This window comes from Rhinopithecus bieti, unplaced genomic scaffold, assembly GCF_001698545.2.
Source record: "Rhinopithecus bieti isolate Rb0 unplaced genomic scaffold, ASM169854v2 scaffold_16773, whole genome shotgun sequence".
NCBI classification, from domain to species: Eukaryota; Metazoa; Chordata; class Mammalia; order Primates; family Cercopithecidae; genus Rhinopithecus; species Rhinopithecus bieti.
Window position 1 is genome coordinate 1,771,796 of NW_016808848.1, and position 12,559 is coordinate 1,784,354.

At 43.7% G+C, this 12,559-nt stretch overlaps 1 protein-coding gene across 1 annotated transcript in view; it reads right to left on the reverse strand.

Moving 5' to 3' along the window:
* CCDC180 (coiled-coil domain containing 180) overlaps positions 1-12,559 on the reverse strand; it is a 68,488-nt gene that overhangs the window by 24,029 nt on the left and 31,900 nt on the right. Inside the window, 4 exon segments of the mRNA XM_017887558.1 lie at positions 2,497-2,643; positions 3,785-3,965; positions 5,581-5,756; positions 9,539-9,765. Coding sequence (XP_017743047.1) covers positions 2,497-2,643; positions 3,785-3,965; positions 5,581-5,756; positions 9,539-9,765 — 731 coding nt within the window.

The window sequence follows — 12,559 nt, forward strand, 5'->3', positions numbered from 1 at the left end:
AAAAAAAAAAAAAAAAATATATATATATATATATATATGTATATACACACACACACACATATACACATATATGTATGTATCTACAAATGGAAGCTATAATAATTAAAATTGAAAACTCAATGAACAGATTTGCAGGAGGTTCAACACAGTCACAGAATGAATCAGTGACCAGGAAAAATAATACAAAGAAATTAGCTAGAATGAAGCTAAAATATGCAAGACGGATACAGAGATAGGCAAGGTAGAGATGATTAACATGTCAAATTATAGTTCTAGTTTTGCTACTTTCCAAATTTTCTTTAAAATTCTATTTTATAATCAGAAAAATCTTAATATTTAAAACAATGCAAGCTTTGTAGACACTGACACGGAAGGTGCCCACTGTTGGGGCTCAGAAAATGATACCAAAAATGTGCTACTTTGAACTTAAAACTGAGAGTACTTGGGGAGCAGCAAATGCAGGGAAGAGCTTTCTCTAAAGTTCACCTATCTACCTAAAGGCTGGATCCTCCAGAAGATACTCCACTGTTGTGAATCCCTTCCCCAGATAACTCATCAACCAGGAGAAACTGATGCACAGTTGTAGGAAGGAAGACTGGAGTTGACACCACACCCAGAGCCCATACAGAATTGGTCCCAGGCTATTATCTGTTCTTTGGGTCCATTAATCTCCCCTAAACATCGTTTACCCTTCCACTAAAATTTCCTACATCTCCCATTTCTCACTCTCCTATGAAGAGGATATTTAAGATTCAACCACTTGGCCTTTGTTTGAGTTTCAAACTTTGTGTGACACTTGCACGTTAATAAATCGGTGTGTCTTTTTCCCATTAATCTGTTTATCGTCTTTATTGTTTTATTGTTTGTTTGTTGTTGATGATGATGTTGTTTTGAGATGAAGTCCCGTTCTGTCTCCCAGGCTGGAGTGCAGTGGTGCGATCTCAGCTCACAGCAACCTCCGCCTCCTGGGTTCAAGCAATTCTCCTACCTCAGCCTCCCAAGTAGCTGGGATTATAGGCGCCTGCCACCAGGCCCAGCTAATTGTTGTATTTTCAGTAGAGACGGGGTTTCTCCATGTTGGCAAGACTGGTCTCGAAATCCTGACCTCAGGTGATCCACCCGCCTCGGAATCCCAAAACGCTGGGATTACAGGCGTGAACCACTGTGCCCGGCCTTGCTTTATTGGCTCAAATTGTTGAAACTTCAAGGGCAGAAAGAAAGTTCCTTTACTCCCTATATCACCATGATTTGGTGATGGTGGTAGTGGGGGGCTGTGGGTCAGCGTGTGTACTAGCATTCCACTTCTGTACAAAACTAACAATGTTTTGCTCATGTATACATAAGTACAGGCACATAGAAAATATATTTTTGGAAGGCTTCCACTTTGTACTTTATATACAATCTGTGTTTGATTATGCTGTAATGATTAAAAGATTTGTGATTTTAAAATAGCATAAGCCTTAAAAAATAAATATAGCCTTTCAAAAATGTCAAAGACTAAATCTAGGATTACTTTCATCCAGGATTCAGATTGCAGGGGTAAAAATAAGGGGAAAGAATGGCCAATAAACACATGGAAAGGTTAACATCATTAATTGTCAGGGAAATGCAAATCAAAACCACAACATAGAAACACTTCACACCCATTAACAGGTCTATTATAAAAAACAAAAAACACCAGAAAGTAACAAGCGTTGGTGATGATGTAGAGAAATTGGAACCCTTGTGCATTGCTGGTGAGAATGAACATGGCGCAGCTGCTGTGGAAACAGTATGAGGGTTCCTCTCAAAGTTAAACATAGAATTACTGTTTAATCCAGCAATTCCACTTCTGGAAATAATTAAAACCAGGACCTTCAACAGGTATTTGTACACCAATGTTCCTACCACCATTATTCACAATAGCCAAAAGATGGAACCAACCCACATGCCCATCAAAGATGAATGGGTAAACAAAATGTGATCTACACACACAATGGAACATTATTCAGCCTTAAAAAGGAATGATTTTGTGACACATGATACATGATACATGGATGAACTATGATACATGGATGACACATGATTTTGTGATACATGACACATGATACATGGATGAACCTTGAAGACAATATGCTAAATGAAATGAGCCAGACAAGAAAAGGACAAATATATGATTCCACTTACATGAAGTAACTAGAGGTTTCAAATTCATAGAAACAGAAAGCAGGGTGGCGGTTGCCAGGGGCTGTGGGGAGGGAGGAATGGGGAGTTCTTGTTTAATGGTACAGAGTTTCAGTTTGGGAAGATGAAAAAGTTCGGGTGACCAATGGTGGTGATGGTAGCACAACAACCAGGATATCCTTAATGCCACTGATCTGTGCACCTAAAAATGGTTAAGAGTTAAGTTTGATGTTACGTATATTTTGTCAAAACTAAAAATTAAGGGGGAAATGAGACCACATCCCAATAGAGAAACTCAGGTGGCCTGAACAGGCCCTGGACACTGGCTCCCACCTGCAGTGTTTGATGAACTCAATATTTGAGTAGCGGAGTTTGCCCAGACTCTCCTCCAAGTACTGCCGGAAGCTGCGCAGGGATACCTGGGTGACATCAACATAGCTAAGCAACTCCTGGTGCAGTGTGTTGCTGAGAATGACCAGCCTGTGGGAGACAGAGGAGGAACAGGACAGTGATGGGGGACAACCCTGGGGGACAAGGGAGGGGCAGGTGGTGATGGTGATCAGCCTAGGGGATGTGGGAGGGGCAGGTGGTGATGATGACCAGCTTGGGGACACAGGAGGGACAGGTGGTGATGGTGAGCATCCTGAAGACATGGGAGGAGCAGGTGGTAATAGGTGACCTCCCTGGGGACACAGTGCTGATGGGTGACCAGTTTGGAGGGCATGAGAGGGAAGGGTGGTGGCCTGGGCCTGAAAGGAGGACATCCTGGGAGTCTATTTGGGCTCCATAAGCTGTGCCCAGCTGCCCAGCTTCTCTGGGTAGCAAAGGGGGCAGTAGAAAGAAGTTCCAAATTCCAGTGTCTGTAGGACACACTCTGGGTGTGCTGGATCAGAGGGCATCCTTCTTTCTCTGACCCTTGCAATAAAATTGGTGAAAGAATCCCAGAAGATCCTACTGGATCTTTGTCCCTGCTCCAGTGGGCTGGGTCTGACCCCCAGCAAGGTGGCTCCTGCACCCATGATCCCCTAAAAGAGTGCCCTGAGAGTGTCCTCTTTACAACCAAGTCCACCAGAACCAGCTGTCCCTCATGTCCCTGATGGCTGTGTAGACACTTGCCAGTCTCCTCCCTGGGACCTGCCTGAGGCCTCCATCTCATATCCCAAATGGCCTCTCTGGAGCCCCTTGCTCTGCCCTGAGCACACTCCTACACTGAGCTGAGCCAGAGCTCTTTCAGTGATTGTGGAACGCAACCCTCTCCCATCTTTCTTCCTTCAGGGCTCTTCTGAGTTCATATTCAATGCTGCCTCCTGCAGGAAGCCGTCCCTGATTTTTCCTGAGGGGAAGTGGTCTTCCCCACCACTGATATTTCATAGTACTTGGTTTGCACCCTTGCATGCTGCCTGTGTGTATTCTTTGCTCTCTGGCTGCTCACTCCCTGCCCTCCCACGCAATATTCCACACAGAGTTTGACTTGACTCTCTTGAAGAGTTTAACTTGAAAGAAGGCTCTGGAGGTGCCTTCTGCTCTTGTGTCTACAGGGAGGGGAGCTCCTTTGAAAGGACCAGCCAAACTGAGATTCCAGAGCCACATGGCTGGGGTGGAGACTCCCAGGACCCCTTACTTTTGGCTTCTGGTGGCATTCAAGAAGATGTGCTCCATGTCATAGATCTTGAGGCGGAAGTTTTTGCTCCTCACGTTTTGCTCTTCTTGGAACTGGCAGAACATCAGCCGCTCCTTCTTCAGCGTCTCGGTCACCCCAGCACAGTGGCTGTCCAACCGCTCTTGATGAAGCAAGAGCTCCGCTGAAAAAGGATTAAGAGAGCTGGGGTCCCTGGGACCCGACTTACCTCAGCATGTTGCTTTCCTGGAACAAGGCCCGTCTGCTGCCTCTCCCAGGCCAGCTGCAGAACACGAACGATTCAGGTCAAGGCCCCTTGTCCTGCCCCTGTTGCCTTCATCAGGGCTTGGGCTGGAGAGGAGGCCTGGCCATGAGCAGGGAGCTCCTGTTGGTGGAGACACCCTGCCCGGAGCAGAGGGAACACAGCCAGGAAGATGGACAGTCTGGGGGGCAGCCGAGTAGCAGGCAGGATGGGTAGGGGGTGTTGGGGAGGGCTGAGATCTAGGTGAGAAGGTCTGGGGGGTAACAGCAAGTACAGCACTGAGCAGTCTGGGTTTGCTCCTTAACATCAGCAGATACTTATGTCCAGTGAGCCTGAATTCTAACTGTCTTCCAAGGTGGAGTGGCAAGAACAAGGACTGGGCTTCCAGGGATCCATCATAGGCCTTTAGGTGAGCAGAGAGTCCCTAGAGCCCCCAACCCTGACCACCTCCCATCTGACCCCACTATCGTCTGAAGTGGTGGAAGTGCTGTGGTCCCAGCTCTGCCAAAATGACTGGTGAGATGCTAGGTCTTCGCTTCTCTCGCCTTGTTTTCCACACTGTGTATTGGCTCAGGTGGCCTGGGAAGGACAGGGAGCCAGCCTTCAGGGAGCTTCTACTCAGTGCATGTAGAATCCTTTTTATTCCTCAGTGCATTCAGCACACACATTTTCCAGATGACAACAATGAGGTTCCAAATGCCACACAAGTTGCCTGAGCCCGCAAGCACTGGGATTCAAGGCCAGTTGTCAACTTGCACAACTCCTTCCCTGCTCCAGGAATAGGAGTTTGTGTGGGTTAGTGACGGGTCTCTCTGATACTTCTAAAGGGCTTTGGAGGAGCTGGGGTATAATTTGGGTGAAAAACCAATAGTCATTGAAGAATCCTACTGAAAACATCCCCCCCCGCCCCTGCCACATTAACAGAGCCCACCACGTAGGTGTGAAATGCATGTATTTTTAAGTATGATAAATGATAAAGTAGAAATAATGGCCACCACTTTTGGAGGCTGTATCTTGTACCAGGTGCTCATGATTCCTTACTATACCATTTAAAAAGGGTTTATTACCACCTCCTTAACACCTCCATCAACCCCTTCTGCAGGTGAGAGAGGGGTCAGAGAGGTCAGGTAACCTGTACAGGGTCACACGGTCACAGGAGTTGAAACTGAGAGCTCTAATTCCTGAGCTATGGGCTTGCCTCTAGAATATCCACTATGCAGGTGTGTATCTGACAGGTGTATGAGCAGATCTGGCATCCAAGAGCTAAAACAGTACAACACTCTTTGTTTTCAACTCTAACACCCTCTTGAAAAAAAATGGAAATAAGAAAAAAATCTCGCAGGAGGATTCTGAGTACCACCTTTTTCTGCAAGCCTCGGAGGTGCAAACCCTCGTGCACATCTTCCATGGTGTGATGAGAACATGCTAAACATTGCACGGTACAAACTGGGACAGCTAATGGACATGGAGCCACAGTGGAGAAGACATTGAAGGAGGGGCTGGGGGCAGGGCAGACATTCCCAGGCAGTGTCTGTACCTGCCCTGACGTTGTGGATGTCTTTTTCAATCTGCTGGGCTCTTGGCTGATGCAGGTGCAGATGCAGCTCCAGTTCTGAATCCAGCTCATTGATTTTGGTGGCCACGGTGATCCGGGTGTTGAGGCAACACTGGTCAAACCACTTCTCGAGGTGCTCGAAGAAGCCAGCTCGAAGTCTGAGGGGGAGACCAGCCAGGGTCAGCCCTGCCAGCAATCATGTCCTATGAGAGGTCTTTCCACATGGAGACCAAAGGGCTTCCCCCCTTCACTCCTTTTCCTCATTTCATTTCCCAGCTACATTGCATTTCATTGTGTAAATGGACCATTACTCGTTGAACCATACCACTGCTGGAGGACATTACATATGCCAGATGTAGAAGTGTTTCTTTGGATAAATGACCTTGAACTGTAGTTGCTGAATCAAAGATTAAAACGCATTTGTGGTTTTGGCAGATATGGCCAAACTGTTTCCACTAGAAGTCAATTTGTATCCTCATCAGTGATGTTCCTATTTCTCCACAGTCTCAGAGTGTATTGTCAGATGTCTAAGTTTGACAATTTTGTCATATTATGATTGAGACTGAGCATATTTTCATGTGTTTAAGATTATTTAGGCTGGGCACTGTGGCTCATGCCTATGATCCCAGCACTTTGGGAGACTGAAGCAGGAGGATTGCTTGAACCTAGGAGTTCGAGACCAGTCTGGGCAACATGGTAAGACCCCATCTCTACAAAATATATACAAAATTAGCTGGTCATGGTGACATGCACCTATGGTCCCATCTACTCAGGAGGTTAAGGCTGCAGTGACTCATGCCACTGAACTCCAGCCTAGGTGACAGAGTGAGACCCTGCCTCAAAAAAACCCAAGAGTATTTAGTTTCTCTTTCTGTGTACTGTCCATGAATGTCTTTTGCCCAGTTTTCTGTTGTGAATAGCTGTTCTTTTTTACAAATCAATTTCTAGAAGCCCTTCATATACTAGGGACATGAGGGTCATTGACTTTGATGTGAGTTGCAAATGTTGCTTCTCAGCTTATCATTTCTTCCTTTTTAAAATTTACCATGCTTTTTTGGCCATGTATTGTTAAGATGTCAGTTTCCAAAAACTGATCTATAGATTCAATGCAATAATAAGAAACAACATTGCAGCAGACGTCTTATGGAAACTTGAGCTAATTTAAAAAATTATGTAGAAATACAAAGGGCCAAGAATAATGGAGGGAGAAGACTAAAGTTGGAGGACTTACACTATCAGATAGTAAGACTTAGTGTAAAGCTGTAGTAATCAAGCAGCATGAAGTCATTGGATAGACACACAGAGAACTAGAAAAGACATGTGGCAGAGCAGTGGGGGAGAGGAGAGTCTCTTCATTAAATGACCCAGGATCCACTGGTTATCTATATGGGAAAGAAATGAATCTTGACCCCTATTCCACACCATAAACAAAAATCAGTTCCAGGTGGATTTTAGATGTTAATATGGAAATTGAAAACAATAACATTTTAAATATATAACATTGGAGAACATCTCCATGTCCTTGGGGGTAAGGCACAAAGTAAATTAACCTTAATTAAAAAATTGATGGATTGGACCTTATTAGAAATAAGAACTTCTGCTCATCAAAAGATATAACTTGAAAGAGAGTAAAAAAGGCAAGTGCAGAGAGGGGATGGATATTTGCCATTTCTTTATCTGACAAAGCCTTATATAGAATATATAATTTAATTTTTTTGAGGTGGAGTCTCACTCTGTCTCCCAGTCTGGAGTGTAGCAGCACTGTCTCGGTTCACTGTAACCTCCGCCTCCCAGGTTCAGGCGATTCTCCTACCTCAGCCTCCTGAGTAGCTGGAATTATAGGCTAACACCACCATGCCCGGCTATAGAATACATAATTAATTCCCATAAATTAATAAGAAAAAAGACAGAAAATCAACCAGAAATATAATAGGCAAAAGATTTTGCTAGGCGTTTCACAAAAAGATAACCAAATGGCCCAACGAGTATTTTAAAAAGAATACAATATCATACTCATCAGGAGAATGCATATTAAAATCACAATGAAACACCACTATAACTATACCAGAATGGCTAAGATAAAACCCACTAACAACACCACTGAGGTTGTGGAGCAGTTGAAGTTCTCATATGCTGTTGTAGACTGTAAAACTGTCAAAAATCACTTTTGAAAACTCCTTGGTAGTATCTTTTGGCCGTATCTCCTACAGATGGATATGGACATACACTCTGTGAGTCAGCAGTTCCACTCTTAGTTCTATATGTAACAGAAACGTATACATATGTACAAGAAGACTTGTACAAGAGTGTTCAGAGCAACATTATTGGTATATTGGAAAGAGCAAACGTGTATCAGTAAAATGGATTAATAAAATGGATTATATTTTTTTATAATGGGATACTATACAGAAATAAAAACTGAACTCTAGCCACATTCAATAATATATATGTCTCATAAACATAATGAAAGAGTGAGTTCTGTATGACCTAATTTAGATAAAGTTAAAAAATAAGCAAGATGAACTCAGAAGTTATAATATTTGTTATCTTTGGGGAAGACAGAGTGGTGGCTTGGGATGGGTACACAAAGTGGGTTCCTGGAGGGTTGGTAATTGTTCTATTTCTTGTGGGCTTTGGGTATCAACTATGTCATATTTGGGCAATTCATTGAGCTATACACTTACGACTTTCATACTTTCATGAAGGTATGTTATCCTTCAGTATGCAAACCCAATCAGTTGGACAGATAATTTTTTTCTGGTTAGTCAAAGGGCCAGATAGCATAGTGGTTGGTGCAAGATTCTGGAGTTACAGGGTATGTCTGGATTCATATCTTGGATCAAACTGCTTTCTGTCATGGAGATCTAGGCCAAATGACTAACTCTCTGAGCCTCAATTTCTTCAACTGTAAAATGGAGTTAATTATGGTACCTCTCTCACATTTATTAAGGGGATTAAATACACTCGGTAAATAATAGCTCCTGTGATAGTCCTTGCTGACCTTTGTCCTATCTGCCATGGAGAGGGCAGATGATGGCCTCTGGTAGAGGAAGGAGAGGGATGATGTTTGAGTCAAGAGACATTTCCAAGGTGAGATGCTGCTGAGGTGTAGGAGAAAGAGCCCAAAGGCCTGATTGTACTCCTTTCATTCCTTATCTCCAGCCTCCTGCCCATGTTACATATGGGAGGTGAACGAACCAAGAGATCTCTAGCTGATGAGTCCTCCTACGACATTGTAGAGGCAGGAGAACAATGAGAATGCCATCCAAAAGGCAAACACAAATGTCCACATTTGATCCAAACTCAAACACAAAGGCCCAGAAACTTGGGAGTTAGGGGAAGTAAATTCCCCTTGGTGGGAATTTACTTGGGGTTATGGGTCATTTCTCTATTCTTCAATTTTCTCATATTTTCTGCAACGAAACTCTTTGGTAATATCTTTTGGCCATGTCTTATAGCAATGGACATGGATATACTCTATGAGTGAACAGTTCCATTCTTATATTTTGTACATATTGAGTACAAAATGCCATATATGAGATATTTATATTTATGGTGTATATCTGTAGAATTAAAATAGAAAAAGAAAAGCAGCCTTATGATTACAGACATACCAGGAAATAGAACCCAAAAGTATCTGGCAGGGAAAACACTGTATCTTATGTCCAAGGCCCAAGCCAGCAGACAGCCTCCTGAGGTGGGTGCAGGGGGTCACTCTCACAGAAGATATCTGTGACTGCAAATAATTCCTGGATCTTGCCATTTTTTTATTGTGTTTCTCACCCCTACCTTCCTTCAGTTACCTATATTTTTTCTTTATCCAAGTGATACCAGTCCAATCCTTTTCTTTTCTTTTCTTTTCTTTTTTTTTTTTTTAACATTTCACCTTGTTAACAAAACTCAGAACAACAGGATGAGAATAAAATAGTTTTTTACTCACTGTTTCTTAATTTCTAAAATTAGTCTTGATGGAATTGTCACTTGTTCTATGAACTTGGCACTGGAAGTGTCGCTGATGAACATGGCTGAGAAGGTGGAATGGGACTTCCTGCAATGCTCTTCTTCTTCCAGGGGTACGAAGACAAAATACGTGTTTCCACTGGAGACTGTGAAGGACTCCAGGTCCTCATAGTATGTCTCCTCCAGACCCTCTTCTTTGTCTTCTTCCTAAGCAGGCAACAAGACTAAAGTTGACTTGATATCATCAAGCGGACTTGGGATGCCAACCACAGGTTCCTTGATATCAGAGGTTGTAAACCAAATTTTGGGCCAAGATTATGGCTGAATCTTGCCTAGGTTCCACACCCCCGCAACACACAGTGCTTTTAAAATTGGGAAGTTCTACATAAAAATCTGGGTTTCTAATTTCTCTTAAAACATCAGAACATACGTCAATTCTGAACCTGCATTCCCACATGGCATCTTTAGTTGGAGTTGAGTAATATCTGCACAGTCTTCATCATTTGTCATTATTTTACACTTGGTCTCCAGCCCTCTTTTCTATTACATGCCTGTGGGAATGTGAGTTTGGGATTCCTGCTCAAAAAGAAGTCTAAGATACCAATTTTTCCACAACAATATAGGAAATGATTCTTCTGCAATTCTATGATTATGAAATTCAAGTTATTGTTCTGTGATTTTGAATGTGTTTTGAGGACAAGATTTACTTTATGAGAGTCACTTCCCTGCACTCAAAGGAGAGCTCTGTCTGCCAGCTTGGATATGGACCTTTTGAGAATAGGAAGAGAGAAGAAATAAACAGGCCAAGGTGAAGCAAGAGAGTCTAAGTTGATCTATTCAATAAGGAGGAATTGAGAAGGAGAGAGAATCAGGGAGGGATAAGGAAAGCCACACAGTTGAAGAGTGACTTTAGAGTAGGTTGCAGGGAAATGAGGAGAGGAAAGTGAATTTTAGAAAGCATTGCTATGGCTGGGTGCAGTGGCTTACACTGGTACTCCCAGCACTTTGGGAGGCTGAGGCGGCAGATCATTTGAGGTGATGAGTTTGAGACCAGCCTGGGCAACATGGTGAAACCCTGTCTCTATTAAAAATACAAAAATTAGAGGTTGATTCCAAGATGGCCGAATAGGAAGAGCTCTGGTCTGCAGCTCCCAGCATGATCAATGCAGAAGATGGGTGATTTCTGCATTTCCAACTGAGGTACCTGGTTCATCTCAGTGGGAGTGGTCGGAAAGTGGGTGCAGCCCACAGAGGGTGAGCCAAAGCAGGGCAGGGCATCACCTCACCCGGGAAGCACAAGGGGTCAGGGGATTTCCCTTTCCTAGCCAAGGGAAGTGGTGACAGACCGTATTAGGAAAATCAGGACACTGCCACTTAAACACTGAGCTTTTCAAACGGTCTTAGCAAATGGCACACCAGGAGAATATATCCCACGCCTGGCTCAGCAGGTCCCACACCCATGGAGCCTTGCTCACTGCTAGTCCAAAATCGAACTGTGAGGCGGAAAGCCTGACTGGGTGGGGGGACGTCTGCCATTGCTAAGGATTGACCAGGTAAACAAAGCGGCCGGGAAGCTCAAACTGCGTGGAGCCCACCTCAGTTCAATGAGGCCTGCCTGCCTCTGTAGACTCCACCTCTAGGGGCAGGGCATAGCTGAACAAAAGGCAGCAAAAACTTCTGTAGACTTAAACGTCCCTGTCTGACAGCTCTGAAGAGACAAGTGGTTCTCCCAGCAAAGTGTTTGAGCTCTGAGAATGGACAGACCGCCTCCTCAAGTGGGTCCTTGACCCCTGTGTAGCCTAACTTGGAGACACCTCCCAGTAGGGGCTGACTGACACCTCATATAGCCAGGTACCCCTCTGAGATGAACCTTCCAAAGCAAGGATCAGGCAGCAATATTTGCTGTTCTGCAGCCTTCGCTGGTGATACCCAGGCAAACAGGGTCTGGAGTGGACCTCCAGCAAACTCCAACAGACCTGCAGCTGAGGGACCTGACTGTTAGAGGAAAACTAACAAACAGAAAGGAATAGCATTAACATCAACAAAAAGGACATCCACACCAGAACCCCATCTGTAGGTCACCATCATCAAAGACCAAAGGTAGATAAAATCACAAAGATGGGGAGAAACCAGAGCAGAAAAGCTAAAAATTCTAAAAACCAGAGTACCTCTCCTCCTCCAAAGGATCTCAGCTCCTTGCCAGCAACGGTACAAAGCTGAACAGAGAATGACTTTGACAAGTTGAGAGAAGTAGGCTTCAGAAGGTCGGTAATAACAAACTTCTCCAAGCTAAAGGAGGATGTTCGAACCCATCACAAGGAAGCTAAAAACTTTGAAAAAAGATTAGACGAATGGCTAACTAGAATAAACCGTGTAGAGAAGAACTTAAATGACCTGATGGAGCTGAAAACCATAGCATGAGAACTACATGACACATGCACAAGCTTCAGTAGCCGATTCGATCAAGTGGAAGAAAGGGTATCAGTGACTGAAGATCAAATTAATGAAATAAAGCAAGAAGAGAAGTTTAGAGAAAAAAGAGTAAAAATAAACACACAAAGCCTCCAAGAAATATGGGATTATGTGAAAAGACCAAATCTACGTTTGATTGGTGTACCTGAAAGTGATGGGGAGAATGGAACCAAGTTGGAAAACACTCTTCAGGATATTATCCAGGAGAACTTCCCCAACCTAGCAAGGTAGGCCAACATTCAAATTCAGGAAATACAGAGAACACCACAAAGATACTCCTCGAGAAGAGCAACTCGAAGACATAATCATCAGATTCACCAAGGTTGAAATGAAGGAAAAAATGTTAAGGGCAGCCAGAGAGAAAGATAAGGTTACCCACAAAGAGAAGCCCATCAGACAAACAGTGGATCTCTCTGCAGAAACCCTATAAGCCGGAAGAGAGCGGGGACTCTCTTTAACAATATTCAACATTCTTAAAGAAAAGAATTTTCAACCCAGAATTTCATATCCAGCCAAACTAAGCTTCATA